We start from the raw sequence: 24,380 nt of genomic DNA, 5'->3' as shown, positions 1-24,380 counted from the left end.
TTACAAGCCATTTCAAAGCTAACAAAAAAGCTTTAATACTGTCTTCTTTTTGAAATTTTGATCAATGTGGCAGGCTTCACCCCCTAACGTAGTTTTTACCAACTCAGACCTTGTAATTGTTCCATTTTTAATTTATTTAATTCTATTTCATGCTGTTTTTGGACTTCTCTTTTAATTTTATATTCTTTTGTTTTAATCCAGTTTCTCTTTGGGTTTCTGTGCCTTCCCTTTCTTGTGCCATCCTGGTTAAAAGTAACTCTCTTTCTGTTTTACTTTCTCATATTTTATTTCTCGCTTTATCTTCCAGATCTCTGCTTGGTCAGTATTCAGTGTCCTCAGTTTTTGTGCCTTCCCCTGTAGCTAAGAGGTCAGCTTGAATCTCCTCTAGTGCTTTTACTTGCTTTGGAAGCATTTTGACAACACTTCTAAACTCATATATTTTCTTAAATATTTATTTATATCTTTATATCTTTATATATATCTTTATATCCACCACCTTGGGTTTGTGAAACTTTGTGATTGAATCTCACTTCTATGGAATAAATTTTTTACAAGCCTTTTATTTTTCCTGTGAGCGGAAGCCCACATGAGTTAGATATACCTTGATAAGGCAAGTCAACAGTTTTTGAAATAATAAATACATGTAAATAAACCAGAGCCACTTGCCATGGACAGAAGGTCAGATATGTCAGTTGTTACTGGTTTTGTATGTGAAGTCATTCTCTTATTACCTTATATACTCATGTATAAGTCTACCTTTTCAGCACATTTTTTGTGCTGAAAAAGCTCCCCTCGACTTATACACGAGTGAGGGTCCCACTTAAATCTTGTGTGGCGTTCCCCCTCTCCTGTCTTCACTCTCTCCTGCCTTCTTCTCTGCCTCCCCCCTTTCAGCCGCTTTCTCATCCTCTCTCTCTGCTTCGCTCTCCTCTGCCTTCTTCTCTGCTTCCCCCCTTTCAGCCACTTTCTCTGCCTCTGCCTTCTTCTCGGTGGCAGCCGGCCCCTGGCTCTCGGCGGGTGACAGTCAGTCAACCTGGGTGAGCTGGACAAGCTGCGGGATGGAGAGGTCGGTGGCAGAGACCTTGGGATTGGTGAGACCCCCCAAAATAGCGCCCGACCGTACCTATTTTTGTTTTTGAAGTGGACATGATGAACATTGATCAATACCACTTCTCCACAAAACAGTCTGTAAGCTATAAAAATCAGCAGTGCAGAAATGTGTATGGAGTTGCTTGGGCACAGGGTATAGAATGCCCTCCTTTAAGGTAGGAAGTTGAACTATAGTTTCTTCTGAGCTTATCATTCCAAGAGGTTTGTTATAATATGTATTATTTATTTCTGTGCTCATATCTGGCATGCTTTTAAATTATTTGTCATTAAATTTGTTATTAAATTATTAAATTTCATTTTTTGTCCTCTTCCTCAGAATAACTCACATTGACCTATATAGTTCATTGTCTTCCTCTTCCACTATTTTATCATCCTAAAGGAAAGTGTGAAGGTCAGTGGTTGGCCAGTCAGCCATTGAGCTTCATGGAAGAGAGAGAAGAGAACCATTACAATGACTCTGGAAACATATGCCAGACCAGTTTTGGACTAGTTCAATTGGACTTAAGTCCCTCTGTGTCTAATGGCATTTACTCCTGAGTAAGTGTGCTTATAAAGGATTTTAGCATTTGTTGATTAATTGGGTAGATTAACTGATCAGCTGAACAACAGTAACCCTGATGTTGGCCAGCATTTTTCTCCTATGTTTTTAATATGCTTATTTTCATCCTTTGAAAAGAGGCATTCTCCGTTCTCTCATTGAGGGGAATGCCTCTTCCAAGTCAGTTATGTGGTACATGTCATCTAAACAAGAGAGGCCATTTTTCTTCGGCATTCTTATTTTACTTATATGCAAATATATACAGATTGAATAATCTATTGATCAAAAATCATATGATTCATTGACCAAGATTTGCTTAATCAGATAATATCCCATGTTTAAGTAACATTGCCACTACATCTTCCTTGTATCTTCTGTGTAGGCTAAGCATATTGATTTTTTCCATGTCCTCCAGAATGTGCTTTATCACTTCATCACTCTGTTTCAGATTCATTCTGACTAATCTACATACATCTTGAATGGTGCTGACTAGAGTAACATTACAAACAGCTATGTGCTAGCTTTTTCTGCTAACCATCACTGAGCATGCCCATTAACAAAAGAACATGCTATGTAGACTAATATTGGAAAACAATTAACATGCCATCTGAAAAGTCAGAAGTCATTTTGTTTATTTTATTTTATATATGTATCTTGGTTTTTTGTTGTTCTATATGTCTTTTTTCTTTTTTAAAAAAACACAATAAAGATATTGTAAATAAAACAAAACAAAAGAACATGCTCAGTAGCGACAAGCGAAGCTCTTTATCCCTGGGTGTTTCTGGTACCATGATTAAGAGAAAATGGTACCACTGGCTAAAACTGACAAGCAGCTGCTTTTGATGTTATGTCAGAACTAAAGATAGCGTTCAAAAGGATATCCCACCAAGGGTCGAACATAGCGGTAATATTAACTTGGAAGTCTTAGAAATTATACTTGATGTATTAGCACTGGCTGGTTAAGCTAACAAAATGGCTGTGTTTGAGGAGATTATGAAGCTGCCTTACAGTGAAGCAGACCCTAGACCCTAGATCAGCATTTTCTATTTAGATTGACTCTCCAAATTCTCAGGATGAGGGAGAGGCATAGCAAGGGGGGAAAGTGCCCGGTGCACCGGTGTGTCCTCCGCCCCCAGGATGCCCCCGTCCTGGAACGCCCCCACCCTGCCCCCGGAACGCCATGCCACGCCCACGGAACACTCTTGCCACACCTCCATAGGGGCGTGCGCCCGGTGCATTGCACCCCCCCATATCCCCTTGGAGCTACGCCTCTGGGATGAGGTCTTTCATACCATCTACTACCTGATCGTTTAAACTGAAGGTTGACTGTGGAATCTTCTGGATTCCCAGTAGATGCTTTACCACTGAACCATGACCCTTCCCTGTAGTGTTCCCCCCAATTGGTCACATATTCTATAATGTCAGAATGTTTTCCTGCCCATCATCTTAAATCTTTCCTTGCAGTGGTGAGAAAGTTACTTTACTAGGCTAAGAACACTTTCCTAGGTGTAATCATCATTAAATAAAGCTGAGTAGGAGTCTGAGTTAGACCAGTTTAGGATTATTTTCTAAGAATGTCAGGGCTCTTTGTGGATTGGCTGTGAATCCTAGAACTTGTGCCAGAATCCTTTATAGTACAACAGAATTCCATGACAGCTGCATAGGAATTACTCAGCAGATGATGATTTGGAAAGATTTCCCTGAAGTTAAGTAAGTAGAATTAAGTCTCAGCATCAGTTTGCTGAGTCATGTTCAGATTCCTACGCACAGCAATGGCTGAAGCTTTCTGCAGCATGCTTCTGTTTAGACAGTTATTCTTTCTGGAAAATTTTGATTCAGAGAATTTTCTGATACCCTAAATCAATTGCAATCTGATTTAGCATGGTTATGTGAAATTTCACAAACAAATCCAAAAATAGTTACAAAGGTTATAGAAGGATTTCAATTTTTTTCCCAAAAGCCCAAGCTAGGTTCAAACTGAAATTACTGGATTATGAAGAAAAATCAATAAGGTATACTTTAATATACTTCAAACGTTGTAGGTATGTGAAAGATTCATGTGATACTTGGCAGTGATCATTTGAACAAAAGTTAATTGCAACTTTAAAACTGCTCAATTTGCCCAGCATTGTACCCACTCATTATGTTGCTCATTAATTTTGTGAAATAATGGAAGTGTTTTTACAAATGCATTTTTCATTAAAAAAAAATAACAGTTCAAATCTTTACAGAGTTACTCCTAGCTACTGACTTCACTGTGCTTACACTGGGGTAACTCTGCATACAATTGTGCTGTCGATATGTTAATCTTTAAGGTGTCCCAAGATTCTTGGTTGTTGTATCTGCTATTGGAACACCCAAGGGTGTCATTCACTTTTTATAGCTCAGTTGCTGTTCTACCTTTAGATGTGGTGTTGAGTGAGGGCCTTCTTAGCTTGCTCACCATCACAGAAGCAAACTTTTTGCTGCAGCAAAGGATGGAATAGATGAGACTGAGGATTTTGGAACATAGCAAAGTTTGGTAGCAAAGTTCTTTGGACAATTCAGCTGCATATCTTTCTGCAAAATGGTAATTGTGCTAATAACTCAATGTTTTGAGTAAAGCAGACTGCACACTAAAGAAGGTTATACGAAATTTTAAAGAGGAAGAAAGTCCCCCTGGATATGTATGATGTTGGCTTGCTGCGTAATGTCATCATAACCTCTTTGATTTCTTTGACGATTTAATTTTTATATCACCTTTGGATCTAGCAGGTTAGGGCTTCAAATGTTATTTTCCCATCCCTTCGTTTATTGTCATAGAATTACATTTTTTTTAAAAAAAAATTTAAATTGGAAGGGGTCTAAAAACTATCCAGTCTGCACCATGCAGGATGTCCTTAAGCATCCCTGACAAATAATCATCCAATCTCCACTTAAACATCTCCAAGAAGGAAGAACACACAACATTCACAGGCAACAGATTCAACCACTAAACTGACCTTACTGTTTTGAAAAAGTTTTTCCTAATATCCCACTGATATCTGCCCATCTCAAATGTAAACCTGTTATTACAAGTGCTATTCTCCACCACCAACTGGAACAGCTCCCTGCCCTCCTCTAAATAACAACCCTTCAAATCCTAAGAAAAAGTAATCATATCTCCCTTCAATGTTCTCTTTGGGGAGGGGCAAATCTGCACAGGAAATGGTGGAGGGTTGCACCAACGTGTTTGCCCCCTCCACAGCGTAAGGGGCAACTCCACCAGTATAAAGGGCATATGTGCCTGTGGTCGGCCGCTCCTCTGTGGCATCGAAACCCAGAGGCCCAGGGGGTGCAGACACCAGTGTGTGTGTGTGTGTGTGTGTGTGTGTGCGTGCGTGCGTGCGCGCTGGGGTGTTCCTGGGAGTTGAGCCAACACGAGTTGGCTTCCACTAGCATTCCAACCTGGGAATGGCAGCGTCAGGGCTCTTGGACTTATGCTGCACTTTTGTGCAGCATAAGCTATTCAAGTCAATGGGATGATTCAGCCAGCAGGAGGGATTTCAAGTTTTTGGGCTGTGCCACCCGAAAGCCCCTTTGCAGGTGACATGGCACTGCCTTTGCTGCAGCCCACTGTGGTGATTAGTATTGTGCTGTTAGTCTCCAAACCCCTAATCATCTTCAGAACATTCCAAGGAGTTAGGTCAGCCTGAGAGATGGGGATTGGCCTGAAGTCACCCAATGAGCTGGTAGTGGAAAATGCCACCCAGTCACAGCTGACTTTTGGTGACACCATAGAGCTTTCAAAGCAAGAGACAAGCAGAGGTGGTTTGCCATTGCCTGTCTCTGTGTAGCAACCCTGGACTTCCTTTGTGGTCTCCCATCTAAATACTAACCAGGGCCAACCAGGCTTATCCTCTGAAGTTGGATGAGATCAAGGCTAGCCTGGGCCATCCAGGTCAGGATGTATGAGCTTCATGGCTAAGTTGAATTTCAACCATTGTATATCCAGTCGCATACTTAACATAGAATAGTGGTTAAAATGCCAGTCTAGGATTTGAGAGCCTCAGGTTTTAAATCTGTACTCTGCCAACAAAATTAGCTGAATGACTTTGGACTAGACCTTCTCTCATAGCCTATCCTACCTCACAGAATTGTTATGAGGATAAAATGGAAGCGGAAGAATGTGGTAAGCCACTTTCTCCCCCAAAACGGGATATAAATACCGGAGTAAATAAATAAAACGCTAACTACCTCTACATCCCACTGGTTCACAGAAATCGTTTGCATGCTCAGAGCGGCTTTATTTACGAACCTCACACGGGTGTTTTAAAGCTAAGTTCATTTAGACTCATACAGTAGTTCAGCATCTTTGAATGGAATCCATTAGAGAAATGAAAAACTCATTGGTATCAATTATTATTAATGAACTAGTGCTCAGTATCTCCCTGCCAGTGGGCAGTGAGAATGTTCCCTGCATAGTTTGGAGGTGCTTAAGTGGAGAAACTGATTTCTTTTAACAAAGCATAATCCTAATGCTTCCTAAATTGCTTCTGCGCTCTGGAAAACACGGCTTCTTGAACCCACTGAAAGATGATTATGGTCTGGTAATGAGCACAGAGAGATCTGTTTAAAAGAAACAAGTGGAGGATTCTCCTTCTCTTAAGGAAATAGGCATTCATACAATACAGCGTAATTGTTCCAAAGACTTTGCTGTTAATTGTTACTTATTTAATGGACATTGGAGTTAAATGTTCTTTTTGGTATATACACCAAGAACAGAGGAAAGATTCAATTTTTTTTTTGATTGGCAATCAGTCAAAAGGTAGAAAGCCAGATGTATCCCAATCCATGCACTGGTTAAGCTAGAGAGTTTTACGGCTTCTATGCGCGGAATATAATACATTTTGGAAAGAAAAGACCTAGTTTTTGCACCTTCAGGGTTAATTTTTCTTATTAGACTTTGGCTTGGATCCTGTAAGCAGAGGGTTACAATGTGCCTGCTGGGGGCTGTCAGTGATAGCATGATGTCACTTGCTGGAAAACCGGGAAGTGAAATTACACCTCTCTAGGAATCATGATTTCTAGAGAGAACTGACGACACTTTCAAGGAAAAACTAGCTCCCCTGCCTGGTCTCTCGCTGATTGCCAGGCCAGACCTGGCAACCCAGTAACAAATAAGTCCTCTAACGTGAACTCTGCACAGCATATTTATAACGAGTTGCAGTCGTTATACATGAATTTGTTTTTCATTATAAAAAGGGAAAACAAGTTCATTTATAATGATTGCAACTCGCTGTAAATATGCTGTGCAGAATACACTTAAGTTAAGTAGTTTCTGCTATGGAGAGCTGTTCTTCTGCTGAAACTTACAATAGTGTATGATCTCACTGAGAACCGCTGATCTTGTTCAAGTGGACATTTTAGTGGAAGAGGGAGCATGTGTTGCCACTGAGACTACCCAGCATGCATGGAACTCATTCATAGGTTCCAAGACCAAGTTTTTCCTATATTTTGTAAAAAGTAAAACAGCTACCACCTGACATGAGCGCTGAATGCTCAAGTTTTTGGAAGGTTATATCCTTCTTCTTCTTTTTGGCCACTGATGGCTTTGTTGTTAAACTGACCTTTTGCAAAACACCAAATGAATACGTTTCTCAAAGCAACCTCTGAATAACTGAGTGGAGCTTGACATACGGGTTCTACCATGTAAGCCTGCAAAGGGTCAAACTTGAAAGGTTGAAGACTTCCCCCCGTCTTGAGTGTTCAGCATCAAAATTTAATCCGCAAATCTAAAAGATCAAAATGTTGTTTCTTGTCTTTGGAATGCCAAAGAATCCTCAACCAGGCAAGGTACAATGAAGCTATAGGGACTTGATTTATCTAGTTCAGGGGTCTGCAACCTGTGGCTCTCCAGATGTTCATGGACTACAATTCCCATCAGCCCCTGCCAGCATGGCATGGTTGCAGACCCCTGATCTAGTTCAAAACTGCCAAAAAGTTTATGTTGTCAGCTGCTTAGAAGTATTTGAACTGCAGAACCAATTATTATATACTTCAGTGTGAAACTTTAGTGGAGTTATTCCGTTGTGAGAGCCTGAATTTATAAGACATTATGCAAAGCTAGTTGTTGTTGTTGCTAAATTGTACAGAAAACTGCTGACAGAAGAACATCTTTCTTATAATTGTATTTGGATGTTGGTTACAGATAGAGCACACTGATTGGCAGATGAATGGTCCTCTTTGCCTCCTCAGGAACAAGCCTGGGAAACTGCCTTGTATGGCCGCATTCAGCATGGCTCAGGTTCTCGTCCCCATTCAGGTTCTCGTCCCCATTCATCTGAAGTCTTTGTAGCCTACCTGCTTGAGATCCAGTTAAATTCATGCTAAAGATTAAGATTGTTGTAAGCTAAACACGCCCCTTTCCAATGAACTTCTCCAATGATTGATGTTGGGACTTCTGTGCACTGCATGACTTGTTGCTCTTCCCCACAGCTAGCAAAACTGAAACTAGCAAACTCATAGGAATGTTGCCAAAGTGAGAAACTGGATCACTCACAGAGTTCAAAATTAAGGGTCATTCTGGCACAGAAGTTGGGTTGTAGTATTTCACTTCCTTAGCAGAGTAGAATACTATATAGTGCATAAGCTAGAGACCAAGGGTCCCCAACCTTTTTGAGCCTGCGAGCAGATTTGAATTTCTGAAATGGTACCAAAATGGCTGTCGCAAGAGTTGGGGCCAGCCACAAAAGAATTGCCACAGCTGCTGCCAAAGCAAGATTTAAAAACATCTACACAGCCAATCAAATCTCCAGTAGTCAATCAGAAGCCTTGCTGGTGTAAGCCCAACATTGCTCCACCCACTTCCTGAAAACACTTGGTGGTCATCAGAGTAGGCGCCATAGAAACCATGGACACCACATTGGGGACCTCTGATCTAGACTGATGTTCACAGGTTTGAGATTGACCAGAGTATAGTTTGTTGTCAAAGGCTTTCACGGCCAGAATCACTAAGACATTGTGGGTTTTCCGGGTTGGATGACCGTGTTCTAGTAGTATTTTCTCCTGACATTTCACCTGCATCTGTGGCTCTGAAGATGCCAGCCACAGATGGATCCTCTTAAGATGCCAACCACAGAGGCTGGTGAAACATCAGTAGAAAATACTACTGGTACTTGGCCATACAACCCGGAAAGCCCACAACATCCTAGAGTATAGTTTATTTAGCACATGGTGTTCATTGCGCATGCCCTATGAACACATGATGCTGCCACACACTGTGTTAATTTTGTTGGTCTGTCAAGGTCAGCATTGTATTCTCAGACCAACAGCGGCTCTCCAGGTTCTCAGACCGAGGTCTTTCACATCACCTGATACTTTTAACTGGACATGCCAGGGACTGAACTTGGGATCTTCTGCATACAAACCAGATGCTCTGCCACTGAGCCATGCCTCACCCCTATATGACTGAGCACATAAAGTTGTCTTAAACTGATTTTCACTGTTGGTCAGTGCTATCTACTCTGACTGGTATTGGCTGTGCAGGGTCACAGTTAGAGGTCTTTCCTATCAACTAGTACCTGATCTTAATAACTGAAGATGCCAAGGAGATAGTTGTGCTGGTATGCAGGGAAAAAAAGCTAGATTTGAGTCCAGTAGCATCTTAGAGACCTGCAGGATTTTCAGTATACAGGAGGAATTGGCCCAATGGTAGAACCCATGATTTTTGTGCAGAAGGCACAAGAGGCATGGGGAAGTGACAAATGTGACAGCTGGGACAAATGTGACAGCGGGGGGGGGGGGGGCAGATATATAGGCACCTGGGAGCCACACAACTTCACAGCGACTGACCCCAGAAGCTGCCACTGTGTCCCAGCCCTGTAGGTGCTGGCATGGGTGGGGCTGTTCCAGGGGTGAAACCAACCTTCATCAGCTTCCACACAGGGTTTGGGGCTGGGAGCACCCTTTGGGGCGGTGTAAGTATATTGAGCCCAATGAAGGGCTTTCTGGTGGTGGGTTTCCCCCCCTTCCCGTGCCCCCAGAAAGCCCTCTGGAGGCAGTGGGGTGGTGCCACGGTAGCACTTACCCACCCACCTAGAGTTTTGGATTGAGCTGTCCGTCCCCAGCTTCTCCACCAAAGGGATCTCCTTGGAAGCAAGTCTTCAAAAGACCCTTTTCTGACTGGTAGTATGGATAGTTATTCCGCTCGGAGTACAAAACACTGACACAAAATGTAACAGTAGTGGTGTGAAGCGTTTCTAGTGTTCACTACTTGGGATCACAATTATATGGAAGTTTTCTACACCTTCCTTGATGTAGTTAACAGGATCTCATTAGGGAAAGCAGTGCATTCAAGTATTTTGTAGCTCTATCGGTTTCAAACCAGATAATAATAATTAAAGAAACACACCCCAATCCTTTTTTCAGGGTAGGCTTTGTGAGGGAATGGGCTTTTAGTCTGTGAGCAAACAGTATATTTAATTATGATTTCCTTTTCTCTGATCCAAATCTTGCTACCCACCTCAGCCCATTTCCCTACCCTACACTTAAAAAAACATAACGCGGCAGCGGATAAAAACATCAAACCGTCCAGTTTTTCATTTTATTTCATTTTATTAAAAATGGTACTATTTCCATTGGGTTATCTGCCAATCTCGTTTGTGAAATTTCGGTGCCGACTTTGCGGCACAGTCTCCCAAATCTTCCGCAGCTCCATTTCCATATTCCTGCGTGCTTGTTCTTTGTTAATCACTTGGCAAGCACTTATTTGAATATTAAAAATTTCTTTAATCATCAAAGGCAGGAGCACAGCTTCATGAATATTCATATTTTTTCCCTCCTCAGACTGGATTCTAGTTCATTACCCTGCACAGTAAAGCCAAACAGTCATCAATCGCCCTCGTTACTGCCGCTGGCGTTTTGATTGGCTGCCTGCTGCTGGTAGCTTTCTCTCCCCTCCCCCCCTTTCTCTATGAGCTGTCGTATACCTGCCAACAACACCCCCCCCCCCCCATCAACAATGCAAGGATAAATTTCTTTGGTTTAAAAAAAAAACTTGGTAAACTTGTCAAATAGTTGTCCGCTCCCCCCTCCTGATTTTATTTTATTTTTTGAAATTGAAAGTACAATTTTTTTAGAAAAGGGAGAAACTTGAGCTGCAGAGATGAATATTTGTCAAGAGAGTTGACGTAAGTTTCATTTGCATAATGACTTTGTACTTCTGCATTAATAAAATTTGCATATGAAGCCATGTTAATTACTCCTGATCATGCTTTTTGCATTCATGCATAGTAATTTTCTCCGACTTGTGAGAATTAATGTCTTGGTGTGGGGGGGGGGGGATGGAGGAGGGGGAGTGAGTAAGGGGACTGTCAAGTTTCTGTTCCAGCGTCCCTCACTCTCAGATTCTCTTCTCTTCTGCTCTCAGGATTGCTTTTCTTGATCTATGACTCATTTATGCAATATCAGTAGGAATCCTGACTATAAAGAAATGTATCAATTCAGAAGAAATCCTTGCTTGCCAAACCTCTCCCCCCCCCGCCCGCAAAAAATCCACTGCAAGCAAGTTTAAAGCTATGTTTAACTCGAAGAGAGTAATAGAAATCAATTGTGGTTTGATCTTGGGTATTCACAAAAACACTAAATGTATATTTGATTTTTTTTACGTGGTGTGTGCGGTTTCTTGTGTGTGTATCTTGGTGTGTGCAGTGTTTGTGTGCATGTGTGAGTTTTTTTCCTGTAGAACTGTGGATATTACAGCTGTTCAGCCCATGCTGCATTCTGCATTATTATTATTTTTGATACACATGCACCGATTTCCATGTCTGAGTTTTGTTCTGGGATCACAGTTGAGAAACTGCTATAAGGTACAGAAGGATAATCCCCGGTCTTTTGTTGTTGTTGTGTAACAATAGTTACAGGGAAAGGAAGTGAGTTAACCTCTTTTTGGAAAGGCTTCACACCACTTTTTTGAGAGTTTTAGTGAAAGGATGATTTCTGTGTGTGAGTCACCTATGTAGACATACTACAAGGTCAACATTGAAAAAACCCTACAACTATGAATAACAGAAAACACAGAGCTCTGTCTGGAGGCAGAGATTCAAATTGCAGCTTTGAGCCCTGTCTTACAATGGCAAAGGTAGACATCTCTCCTTTTAAAGGCTTCAGAAATTCCACATTCCATCTGACCATCCCTCCATCAACAAAGGTTTATGAATGTCGCAAACCACTTAATGCTCCTGTTTTAATGAACTAGCACCCAGGCATGGTTTCCTTGGATAGCTTTGGTCCTCCTGTTGTCATATAGTGCCTTAGCATTTGCACACACAAGATGTGTGAAGCAGCTATTGTTTTGTTGTGCAGGGGCATGGGAAATTCGGACTGGCTGGAAAGCTGGTTCACATTACAAATTCCTTTCCTCTTATTTTTTTTGTCCTCTGCATTTTCTGCGGGTCATCCATGAACACAAATAATGCAGAGGAGGATCGAAAGTGATTTGAGTCTCAAAGTCAGTACATTCCCAAGGCCTTATCATATGTTACTGCAGGTAGTGGATACACACCTGTACCCTCTTGAACCTTTATTTCTGGAATCAGCCCCCCCACCCCCACTTGTCTCTTTTTAACAGTACGCACGTTGTGGGGCCCAGGGTTATTATGGGTCTCACTGGCTCATGCAAGATTTAAAAAAGAGAGAGAACAGGCTCGCACACCATTCCAGAGAATGCTGCAGAGACCCATCGTTTGCAAGTATGTACATGTTACTGCCATAAGATGTGAAGCAGCCTGCGGTTCTTCATCAGCAGAGTGGGAATAATGTATAGCTTGTACGGTTTTCGAGAGAATTGTAAATCCTTTCGCACAAGGTTTAGACAAGGAAGAAAATGCGGCTTTTGTGAACAGGGCACTCTGAACATCAGAAATACCTTAACAAGAGCCATTGTATAAAATCTAAATATCCCACAATGAACACAAAACGCTAAAAGGTTTTCCCTTTTAAAAAAAAAGACAGTATATTTGGGTCTGGCTGTGCATTAGTGCTGTTTTCTTTGTTTCCTATGCAAATGAAAATAAATGAAGACCATACCTGAAATGTGGCTTTGTTTTGTCATGTTTTAAATTTCCTTGGTGCGCTGTGGTTTGTTTCTCTTTGCTCTTTTTTTGGGGGGGGGATAACTTATGGAGACAGGAAGTACAAAAATAATTCTTAGATGTGTTCGGTATTCATCAGTGTCTACAATCCTCAACGCCCATCTGCAGAAGACAGGCTTAATCCAGGCCTGTTTGTTTTATATTCCTTCGCACCAGGTTGCTAAAAAGTGGGATAAAACATGATGAATAAATAATAGGAATAGTTTTGGTGTTAAAAATCATAAGAACATAAGAAAGAGCCTGCTGGATCAGACCAGAGTCCTGTTGACCTTGCTAGGACCTGGCTTTATATTTAGGATGAAGGCAGAAGACACTATTGCACTGTTTATGACAGAGGGATATCTCTGATTTTCCTGAATGGAAAATCAAAGTATTAGATTCCATGTTGAAAACAAGACTTAATGCCACACGTTGGCATTCTTCCATGAAAGCAGGGGGCACTTAGAAGAATAGTAGGCCCCTTCCGCACATGCAGAATAATGCACTTTCAATCTACTTTCAATGCACTTTGCAGCTGGATTTTACTGTGCGGAATAGCAAAATTCACTTGCAAGCAATTGTGAAAGTGCATTATTCTGAATGTGCGGAAGGGGCCGTAGATAACTCCTGTTATGGGAGACTCCAGTATCAAGTCTTGTGTCTCTCTAGAAAAGATTATAATTAAGTCACCCATCTGAAATTTAGCATTAGAAGCTATCTCTTCTGTTGTTCTGGTTCTAAAAACACGATGCCTACATAATTCTGATTTTTTGCTTATGTTGCCCTAGATGGTCCATAGACAGCTATCTATAGAACAGGTACATTTTATTCTCCGTTCCAGTATATCTATATAGAGTAGGGATGACAGTGTTCTTCAGAAGACTCTAAATTCAGGACTGTCTGGAAGATTTTTTTTTTACCAGAGCTTCGAAGCAACTGCCACTTTGTTTGCGACAACGTGATCATCCCTTAGATCAGACCTGGGCATTATACGGCCCGCGGGCCACATCCGGCCCGCCGGATGACCCTGACTGGCCCCCCTGCCGTGCTGGGGAGCGAGGCGCCTTTGAAAGCCCCGCAGAAGTCGGTTGCCTTGGCTGCCGGCTTCTGCGGGGCTTTCAAAAGCGCCTCGCCCTCCTGCCTTTTGGCCCGGCCCTCCACAATATTTTCTGTTTCTTATGCGGCCCCATGGAAAAAATAGTTGCCCACCCCTGCCTTAGATCTAGTATAAATTCCAGGCTGAACTGTTGGAAGCTCTTGATTTCTGTGTTTAGTTGGTAAATGATGTTTGTTCATCTGGGTCATAACTTTTCTTAATGTGTACCGCTTGGATTTTTGACTGGTAAGTAACCCCTTATTTTTTCCCTGCCGTCTTACTGGGAAAAAAATGTAAAGTCTTTGCTCTTCAACTGGCAAAATCTGACAGCAGTGTGTGCAAGAGAAACTACAGTCTGCATTGCGCTGGTGTCATAATGATGCATAATTTGTAATAATGCAAAATCGAGACGTTCCAATTGTTCATTTCAGCAACTCAAGATTTTCCCAGGTACAGTTTGGATTAGGGTGCATTTCATTGTGGTGGAGGGGTCATATGGGGGTGGGGATGGTGTTAGGATTAAGAACTGCAGGAATTCAACCTGGTTTGTATGATAAGTCACCACCTTAAAAAGCAGTAACATGTCGACTGGAACTAGATCCAGGTACAAATGTACCAGGGAATGCACTGGTGCAAATGTTACTGAAACTAGTTTTATTTATTTATGGGTTTTGTATACCGCCCTGCCCCCAAAGGGCTCTGGGCGGTGCACAACATAGTTTCCTCTTACAGCACATACAAACAAAACCCCATTAAAATTAAAACACAGCGGTAAAATTAACAAAGATGGCATCACGCAATAAACTCCAATTAAAACCCTCCCAAAGAGGGGGGAAGCAGAACGAAAAAGTGGGTCCCGTTCATGGCAAAGGGAACTCCAAGCCGGAGGAATAAAAGGGGCACTTCTCCAAAGGCCCGGTGGAACAACTCAGTCTTACAGGCCCTGCAGAATTCGCTAAGATCCCGCAGGGCCCGGACAGCTGGAGGGAGAGTGTTCCACCAGGCAGGGGCCAGGGCTGAAAAGGCCCTGGCCCAAGTGGAGGCCAGCCACATCATTGAGGGGCGAGGAACCACCAGCAAATTGGCCTCTGCTGAGCACATATGGAGTAATGCAGTCCTGAAGGTATGAGGGTCCCAGGCCTCATAAGGCCTTAAAGATGATTCGGAACACAACTGGGAGCCAATGCAGGCGGCGCAACACAGGTTGACTCTTCGGTGTACCTCAGCAGAGTTGGTGCGGATTCCGTCTGTATTTTTATCCCCTGAAGTTGAGATTGTGTTGTTTTGTAACTGACAGTGCAGAACACAAGAAAATGGAACAAGAGTGTTCATTAGCATATAATGTAAGAGAGACAAAAGTAAGCTCTTAACCACCCCCACCTCTACTCCCTCGCTTCTCCCATTCCCTTATATAACAAGTCTATTCAGAATCAAGGGTAAATCTAAGAACTGTGATGTGAGAAACTCTGAATTCTTTTAAAGCTGGATCACCACACCAAGGCATTTATCTGTAAGGGTTTTCAAAGGAACATTCCTCATTGAGGTACAGTTAAAATAAGCAGACTTCTTTCCCTGGTCCTCCACTCCATTTTTGTATACTTGCATAAAAATACTGCATAAACTTTACCCTTTTTCCTGGGTCAGAACATCAGGAGCGTACACATAATATTCCTTAAGTGTTGGACTGCCTGTTGCCCCTGTATTGTCTGCATTGAAAAGACAAATACAATACCTCAGTTTCTTTTCTTCAATCCTTTAGCTAATATATCTTTCTAGTTCTTTGGCTGTTGGATCATTCCCCTGGGATTAAAAAATAAGCAAAAAAACCAAATTGCAAATTAGTTAACTTCTTTTATTGGTGTGTAGTTATAAAAAAAGATCCTCTGTTGTTTTGACGTGTAGTTATTGAGGACATAACTGTACTCATCATGGTAATTCTTTGGAAAATACTGAATATTGACCTGAAGTAGGGTTGCGAGCTCAAGGTTGGAGAAATTCCTGGGGGTTAGGGGGTGGGGCCTGAGGAGGGCAAGGTGTTGGAAGGGGAGGGATCTAAGCATGGATGCCATAGAGCCCACCCTCAAAAGCAGCCATTTTCTCCAGGGAAACTGATCTTTGCAGTCTGGAATTCAGTTGTAATTCTATGAGATCTCCAGATCCTACCTGGAGGTTGGCAACCTGAGTCCTGAAATGAAAAGCATTTTGGTTCTAGTAGACCATAAAGGTCGCCCATAGAGAATTTGGACAGTGTAGTTTGTGGATCCTCATTTGGTGTTCTGAACTGTTTTCATTAGAGTAACATTCCTTGTCTTTTTTCACTAGGTATCACTTGGATCTAACGTAGGGAGATTTTACTTTGTCTGTGATATTCCCTAGGTCAGGTTGGCACCCACCCAAGAGCCTGAGGGTAGTGACGCAGTGATGAAGATATCTACCATCCTCATTTTTAATAGAGGTGTGGTTTGTTTAAGAGACAGACTGCACAGCCCTTGGTCAGAAGAGGCTGTATTACAAGTTGGAGCCTGTTGGCCTTTTGTTGGCCCTTGCTACAAAGGAGTGGGGAAATCAGAAACTTGAATGGGTTGTGGTTCTACTTCTCCACTTTCTGTTGCAGCTTGCCTGGAGGGAAATTTCATTTTAGCTTTGGGGGTTGTCTCATGTTGCCTTGTGGTTAGGAAGGAGACTGAGCTAGGAGTTGGAAATTAAATCTCCTCTCACCCAGGGATTCCCAGAAGTGGACTTCAATCAAGACTCAGCCCCTTGTATACTTAACACACACACTGATAACATTTGAACACCGTAATCTTGGCTTCCCTTCTAAACTTCTGATGAAGATGGCTGATCTTGTGCCTGCTATTTCCTTTGCTTTATAACCCGCCTTTCTCGTTGAGACTCAGAGTAGATTGCAAACTCTAAAAAACAATTCATTTGGACAGCCTAAGAGACTGAATAAACAATGCAGTAGGACTAGGATTACAAACTGTCTATGGCATGACTTACTGTAATGCAGGGAGTGATTTACAAAGGTAAAAGACAATGCTGTAACAAACAGGTGATGCGTAAAATACACAGTGCAGTAGGTTACAATTGTATTCCCATATAAAAGAGCCTTCCTGAATCATTCCATTATACTACTGCTGTTACTAAGCATATGAAACATATGGAAGTTCCTTTAGCACTATTTATATAGGACTTTTCCTAAATGTTATTGTTCAATTTCTGCCCCATGCAGCCGCCTCTGGTTGTCTAGAAGCAAGGTTTCTTCGGATGTGTGACTTTTGCAGTGTCTGATGGATCACCCTCTCGTCCTCTCTGACGAAGCAATTCATTGTGGTTAATGGGCACATGTGGATGCGCCAACATTTTTCATTCTGAAGTCGGAGGACATCTTGTGGGTGATTCTTGCCCATACTCAGGGAGGCAGGAAAAAGAATCTGTCACTTCCTGTTGAGGCGGGGACTCCATTTTGTCCAGTATACACATGCCCAGGTCTCTTAGCAGCCGAGTTGAATTGACCACGCCAGTGGTAGCGCTCCTTTGTATTTAAAAACAACGCCACAACTCAGAATTTCTAGAAATAATTCTCTTGTCCGTGGCCTACTCTTGATAAATTAAAAGGCCCTGACGTTACTGCTTTGCTTTCAAACTTCAGGCTAAGTTGATTCTTTCTGTTCAGACATCCAGTGCCTGCCATCTGCTTTCAATAACAGTGCAAAAAAGTAATCTCTTGTCCGCAATATAGATATTGTCCCTCTTAGTGGACTTATTACCTGTTTGTGTAGCAATCCAAAGTGAGATAAAAAATTGTGAAAGGGGGGGAATCCCCCCCAACCCAGATTTTTTTAAAGAAACGTTTTCCCACAAATGCACACATTTTTTTTCCTTGATACTTTGAAATTATTCAGGCGATTTAGATCCTTTCACATGAGGCTTTGGCAAATATTTTGCCCTCGTAGTCTCTTAGCCATTTAAAATAAATGACAAAATCACACGCAGCCCGAGCAGATTGGAGCACTGGAACCTCTGCCAAGGATGAAGCACCCCTATCGGATTCACATGTGTAGCTGTCAGTTCAACATGCTAGCTGTAACTTTTCAACTGGGACGCTCATCCTGAATAGGATGCATTAGGAAATAGGTGCTGCTTTGAAGTGCGGGGAGAAGTTTGTTTGTTTTTTAATCTGTTGTTGCTGATGTTTGTGTTCTTGTATCTTTGCCAAGAGTTGTTATCGTTCAAAAATTGTTTTTTGCCCAAAGGTATTTTGTGGGCAATATGATGGAAAGTTGATGGTGAATTATAGTAGTGAAACCTTGTGGACTCAGAAAACATGTCAGAAAAAGGTACTTATCTGTGGCCTCTGTGACATGGACCTATTTCTAAATTATTCTACAGTCTCCTGTCCTGGATCCTATATGACACTTCCCATGTTTGCTTGGCAACACCATAAATTGGATCCAGTTATTTTTTTCACTCAGGCCCCTTCCGCACATGCAAAATAATGTGTTTTCAAACCACTTTCACAACTGTTTGCAAGTGGATGTTGCTATTCCGCACAGCTTTAAAGAGCACTGAAAGCAGTTTGAAAGTGCATTATTCTGCAAGTGCGGAATGAGTCATAGTCTCATTGAGTTACTCTTCTTAGTACAGCCCTCATCCCACATTACTGGTCATGTGGTTTCATGATCCCCAGTGGCCTTTTTTGTTAGTCAAAGAAGACCCCTTGTTTCCTTTTTAACCAGTGATTGGATCCAACTCTCTGTCAAATATAAATAACAGCGGCACTTGGATATGGTAGCAGTTCTAAGCAGCTCGACTTACAATTTTACTCAGGTCTGCTCAGCAGGCCATCGTCCCTGGACAGTCATTTTAGGATTAAGTGGCTGTTCTAGAATTCCCCGCTCCCTAAAATCACAGGGCTGGACGTCTTCTGGGTATCCTGGTGTAGGAACCTGCTTTATTTCATCATTTAGTGGTTGGAGCTAAATGTTCATTTGTTTGAGCTGTGGTGTTGCTAGACATTATCTGTTCATCTCATATACTTTTTTTTTATTTAATTGTTGCTCTCCGAGCGCTGTGAATAAGGTAGAGTGGAAATCTTGATAAAATAAACACTCTCGCCCTTGAGACTTGTAAATTTATGACACAAGCTCCTTTTGATTGTTAACTACCTTAATTCAAAGGCTTCAGGTAAACAGTGGCTTTAAATAAAGATGTAACGGAAGTTGTAGTGATTGAAAATCAGGATATACAGCAGCCCGGCTGAGTTTCGATTAGTGCTGATTGAAGGTTAACTTCATTCGATGTGTGGCTGTGTACACATTTTTATGCTTTTATTTAATTGCTTAAGTCGTAGCGCTACACTCCTACTACTGCCAAGAGAGCAAGAGAGAAAATACTTCCAACAGAACAAGAGCAGAGAGTAAATACTGTTTTAAATAACAGATGATTTCTAGATGCGCTTAAAGAATGAATAATATAGTTGGAGGAATATAATATCCACACACCCCCCACACACTATTAAGGAGGGTGAAGAAAGGCTGTTGTATTCTTTGTGGTCTCAGTACGTGGGTATGGAATACATAAAAAAAGGAGCATGCAAAATGCTATCTGGCGGTAACTCAAGTGGCACAGGAAGAATGCTTTATTCTGGGAGCTTCATTCCTGGCATCCTAGCGAAGATGCCTGAGCTGACAGTCACTGCACTTTACCTCTGCTGGTGTGCCAAGCCTGATTCAGTAGCAGCTCGGTAAGACACCGTCTCCCGTTCTCTGTTGGCCAGCTGCATTCGGATAACCGTAAAACAATAATCTCTCCTGTCGATCTAGTTCCTAAGCACGTGTCCCATGGCTCTGGCAGTTTCCTCCCGTTTTCTTGCAAATTGCCTCTGAAAAAAACGGTTCTCATTGGTCATCACAAGCCCCTTCCTGTTGGATCTTCCAGAAAACCGTAGCTGTACCACTTTATAGCAAAGGGAAAAGACAGAAAGACAAAGGAGAGTGCTGGCATTTTACCTGGTTTATTGTGGCATAATTTTTGTACTCTGATTTATTAGATGGGAGGTAGTCACTTTCTAACCTGGCAAATGATTATTTCATTATTAATTATTTACTGTGTTAGTGGGGCAGTATGAGAACCCCCTCATGGGGCTTTTATGACCATGGGTAGTTAAAAAACAGATAATGAGCTTCTAAGATGACTTCTTTTCCCCTTGCATTATGTTGGTTTTCAGGGTTGGTCTGCTTTTTTAAAAGCAACCTCTGCTTTTTTAAAAAGCACATTTTGTGTCTCTGGATGACGCTTCCAGAGTTGAAACACACATTTCCAAAACAGCAGGAATAAAGTTTCTCTGGATGTGCGCTATTCTTCTGAACTCTATCCGTAACAAGTTTCCTATTGACTTTGAGAGGAATCCCAAAACATGGAGTGCATAAAAACACACGAACCAGGAGGCCACTTATTCAGAGGTAGCCTAATAAGGGGGTAGATCTATACAAATGGCTCGAGAGGTACAAGAGGATATAAGGAATAGAGGTAATTGATTCCTTTATTATTTTATACCCAGCTCCATCTGGAAAGCTTACGGTGAGTATGAAAAATATCCCGCCCAATAAACACCCCCCAGGTAAATAATATCTTAGTGGTAATAGAAACACAGTGAGAGGTAGTAAGTAAAACGTTTGAAAAATCTCCTTGTCTCCCCCATAATATGCGACCCCTCGGTTCTTCTGGAACTTTCCGTCCTTCAGCCCTGTGAGTTTGTGCGCTGTGAATAAGGCCCGGCAGTTGTTCGTTGCTCCTGTTTTCCACCTTTCCCTTCAGACCTAGGTACCACTGACAGATTTTTCTGTTGTTTTTTCCTCAGGGCCGTCCAGGCCTACAAAGCTGCCGGCGGCCTCCATAACTGCCTCCTCCCACCCTCACACATCAGTGATCGCACCGCCACCTCTCCGTGCTCTGACCTCAATCCCGCCTTGCCTTAGCCTGCCCTGCTGTGGTGCACGCGCAGTCTCAGTTGGCGGGTCTCAGACTGAGACGTCAGGCACATATGGATGTCATTGTCAGTTGTCAGGTAATAGAAACGTTTTATTGTCGCTATCTGAAAGTCAGCCGCCAGCACGGTGCTCTCTTTATTGTGGGAGTGTCGTCGCCATTTGGGAGCAAGCAAAACGCGGGTAAAAATCCCCTGCTATCTCCAAGAACAGAATGGAGATCTGTCTTCTCTTCCTTTTTCTTTTTTGGCAGGGGTGGCGGGGTGGGTGAGGGGGAGGCCTGCCTGTCCTCAGATGATGCCACCAGTTGCTACTGCTCTGCTTTCCTGAAGTAATGTCTGAGAGTCCTCACATACATGTGATATCCTGATATCAAGGCTTGATTTCTTGGGGCTGTTTAAGCTTAATTGGATAACGTTTAACATCTGAGGTCTTCCCTTCCCTAATGATTTATATAGAAGTCTTCCTTCAGATCTCATAGGCATGTGGCATACTTGCGGTCCATATACTTTCCCCCCACTGCTATAAAAAACACGCCTTGCTAATTTTTTCCATCTAGCCTTGTTTCCTCAGTGCTTTGTGCGGAAGGCAGTGTAAGGAAACCACATTATACTTGTTAAATACCATTGAAAGAATACGCCACAAGCAGTATTCAAAGTTCAGTGACAAATGAGTGACAAAATACAGTTGAGGTGTACGTAATTGTTTTTGAGGGAAAGGAACCTCTTGCTTAGATTCTTAAGTTAAACTCTGCTCTGTGTGGCCCAAATGGTGGAGCAGAGTATATTTATAAGATGGTTCCATTGGATATTCAGGAATATATTATCCTACACATTTTTTTTCTGTACTGTATCTCAATGCTGAAAGTTTCTACAAGAGCCTTTCCAGTTAATCAGATTTCTGTTGCTTTCATTTTCTTTTACAAACATGCACAATGTAAACAAGAACAAAATTACATCCCATTCAGCTTCATTTACCAGGGCTGCCACCTGAAGAACTCAAAAACAAGGAGCATCTTTTAAGAAAACGATGTATGATATGTATGATTTCTGAACAGAAATGGTGCTTCTTTAGAATATACCATTCTTGTAATATAAGTTGCTTTTTGGCAGTTATGGTTCATCTGCTCTTCCATGTGAATATTTCTATTAAATAAAGAACAGTTCCTTGAAATAAGGAACATGTGGCAAACGTAACCTTAATGTATACACGTTCCTGAGCTTGGATGAGAAATATCTAGGAAGAGGCACAAAGAAAAAAACAAACTCCTGGGGGGGGGGGGGGAAGGGGGGAGAGAGAGGGAGAGAGAGAGAGAACAGGGAGAAATGAGTGAGAGGCTGGCCAGCAATGAAACTACAGAAGCTTTAGAAAGTAAAACAACAACATAGACTTCTGCCAAAAGAAAGTGCAGTTTTCAGGAGTTTCGGTCCTATAAGACACTTTGTGTGGTGCAATAACTACACAGTTATTACTCAGCCGCTGCAGGCAGCCCAAGCCTCCTCCCTGGGGGTTGCACTTCTGTTTTGCTATATTTTCCCGGGAGTTATTTTGTTCATAGGAAAAAGCCTACTCTTCCTTCAAACAGCGTGTGCATTACTATGGCACTGTCCTTTGGAGGATGGTTGTATGAGTTTTCAGGAATACCGACTTGATCTCAAGAGGAAAAATGAAGGGGAAAAACCCAGCCTGTTGGTTAACTAATGCCTGCTTGATGCATCTTATGACATGTGGCAAAACTGTACCACGCAGCCATGGCAGAAGAAAGGATTAGTTTGACTACAAGGTTCAATCTGTTAAGGTGAAAAAGGATTCCACAGCAGAGCTGGGGAAGGCTTCTGTCTGAGACCGTGGACATCACAGTGGGGAAATGATACTAAGATAGAGCCACTATAGCTGAGCAGGTACTTGGAAGTTTTGTGTAGGATCCTGGAAGACCAAAGATCAAATCCCCACTTCTACCATGGAAGCTTTCTGTGTGATCCTGGGCCTGTCACAAACTTTTAGCTCGGCCTACCTCACAGGGTCATTGTTGTGAGACAGTGGGGAGAAAGATCTTCTAAGCCCAAATGGAGAGAAGAGCAGCATATAAATAGTTAAATGCAGTGCAAACACCCATGTTATATATACAGTGAGAATGATGAAAAAAGACATTTCAAGGGCAGAGCTGCGGAATGAGATCTGAAGTGAGTAGATTATTACCTGGAAAACCACTTCCGCTGTCTTCCGCCCCTCTGTTAACAAACCAAGTGTCTTGCGATTATTTTGGTAATGTTTTCCCTGCTGATATTCACGTTGAGAGTATTTATTTGGTGTATTATAGACAGGAGTGTCGTCCACATGGAATGTGTATCAGGGAAGTGCTGCTGTGTTTGCTCACCGCTTCTAAGACAAACATACACCAGTAATGGAAAGAATAAAATCAAGAGTAGATAAGGAAAGAGGAACTCGCTAAAACACACACTAAAGTAAGGGAGACTTTTGTATTTTGCGTGTTTTTTCCTTCCCAAGTTATTGTTGTGCCCTGCTAGGCCTTTGGACTGATCTATTTGCTGAACAAACGGGACTGGTTTTGTGACGGGGGTTATACATGCTATCATGGCTTCCTGTAGCTCTTGCTGCAGTCCACAGCACTTAGAGAACAGGTTATATCAAAGCACATGCTAAGTGTTTATGACAGTAGTTGGTCAAGTTTTGCTTCAAAGAAACGTTTTCTCTCCCTGGGAGAAGAGGTGCTTCACCCCATACTATTTCCTTCAGCGCACAGAACAGAAGAAATTAGGTAATATTCCGAGCATAGTATAGTGAAGATGGGTCCTCTGAGTCCATATTTTAAGGGAAATCAAAATTCGACATAGCTTCTTTTTTGAATGGAATATGTTATGGTTTTAATATTGAATTCAGTGAGATTAAGAATCACACAGCAGTCTGTGTTAGTACTAGAAATTTTACAGAAAGATGTTAGTAATTCTCATACCAAACCTCAAGCTGATTTTTTAAACACAGAGGAATTCTGAATACTGGCTATTACCTTATTATTCTATACGCTTTATACTTCCTATGCTGGGTAACTTCCTAGTCTTATAAACGTGCTTAGATTTTTTTAAAGACCTATTTGTTTTATGGAATTATTTTGTTCTTTGAACAAACGTGCCTTTTCATGTGGACATTATTTTTCAACCACTTTTCAATCTGAAGTATTTTCACCATTCAGATTTGCACCCCAAAATGAAAGGAATAAAACAGCAATTTTTTGTTACCATTTGTCTTTCATGCACATGCGCAGGCACACACGCGCGTGCGCGCACACACACACACACACACACACAAAGTTTCAGGTTAATTTTTTAAAATTCAATTCCCAATGTTTCTACCTCTCTATTCTCCCCAGTAGGAAATCAGTGGCATAGGACATTCTACCCCTCTTAATTTTATCTTTACAACTGCCCTGAGGTAGATTAGATTGCCCAAGATCACCCAGCAAGCTTCCATGACAGAGTGGAGATTCGAACCGGAGTCTCCCAGCATCTAGTCTGACAATCACAATATGAGGCTGGCTC

The 24,380-nt window shown here is 41.9% G+C and overlaps 1 protein-coding gene across 5 annotated transcripts in view; it reads left to right on the top strand.

The window, feature by feature from the left end:
* BCL11B (BAF chromatin remodeling complex subunit BCL11B) overlaps window positions 1–24,380 on the top strand; it is a 174,516-nt gene that overhangs the window by 63,041 nt on the left and 87,095 nt on the right. For 3 of the 5 annotated variants that reach the window (XM_048485356.1, XM_048485359.1, XM_048485355.1), the window contains exon 3: window positions 20,697–20,903. The exons of the other annotated variants lie outside the window; for them this stretch is intronic. In XM_048485356.1, the coding sequence (XP_048341313.1) occupies window positions 20,697–20,903 (207 nt within the window). The remainder of the gene's footprint in view (window positions 1–20,696; window positions 20,904–24,380) is intronic. 5 annotated transcript variants of the gene reach the window in all.

Source organism: Sphaerodactylus townsendi, linkage group LG02 (genome assembly GCF_021028975.2).
Source record: "Sphaerodactylus townsendi isolate TG3544 linkage group LG02, MPM_Stown_v2.3, whole genome shotgun sequence".
Taxonomy (NCBI): Eukaryota; Metazoa; Chordata; class Lepidosauria; order Squamata; family Sphaerodactylidae; genus Sphaerodactylus; species Sphaerodactylus townsendi.
This window is presented reverse-complemented; position numbering and strand designations above follow the sequence as displayed.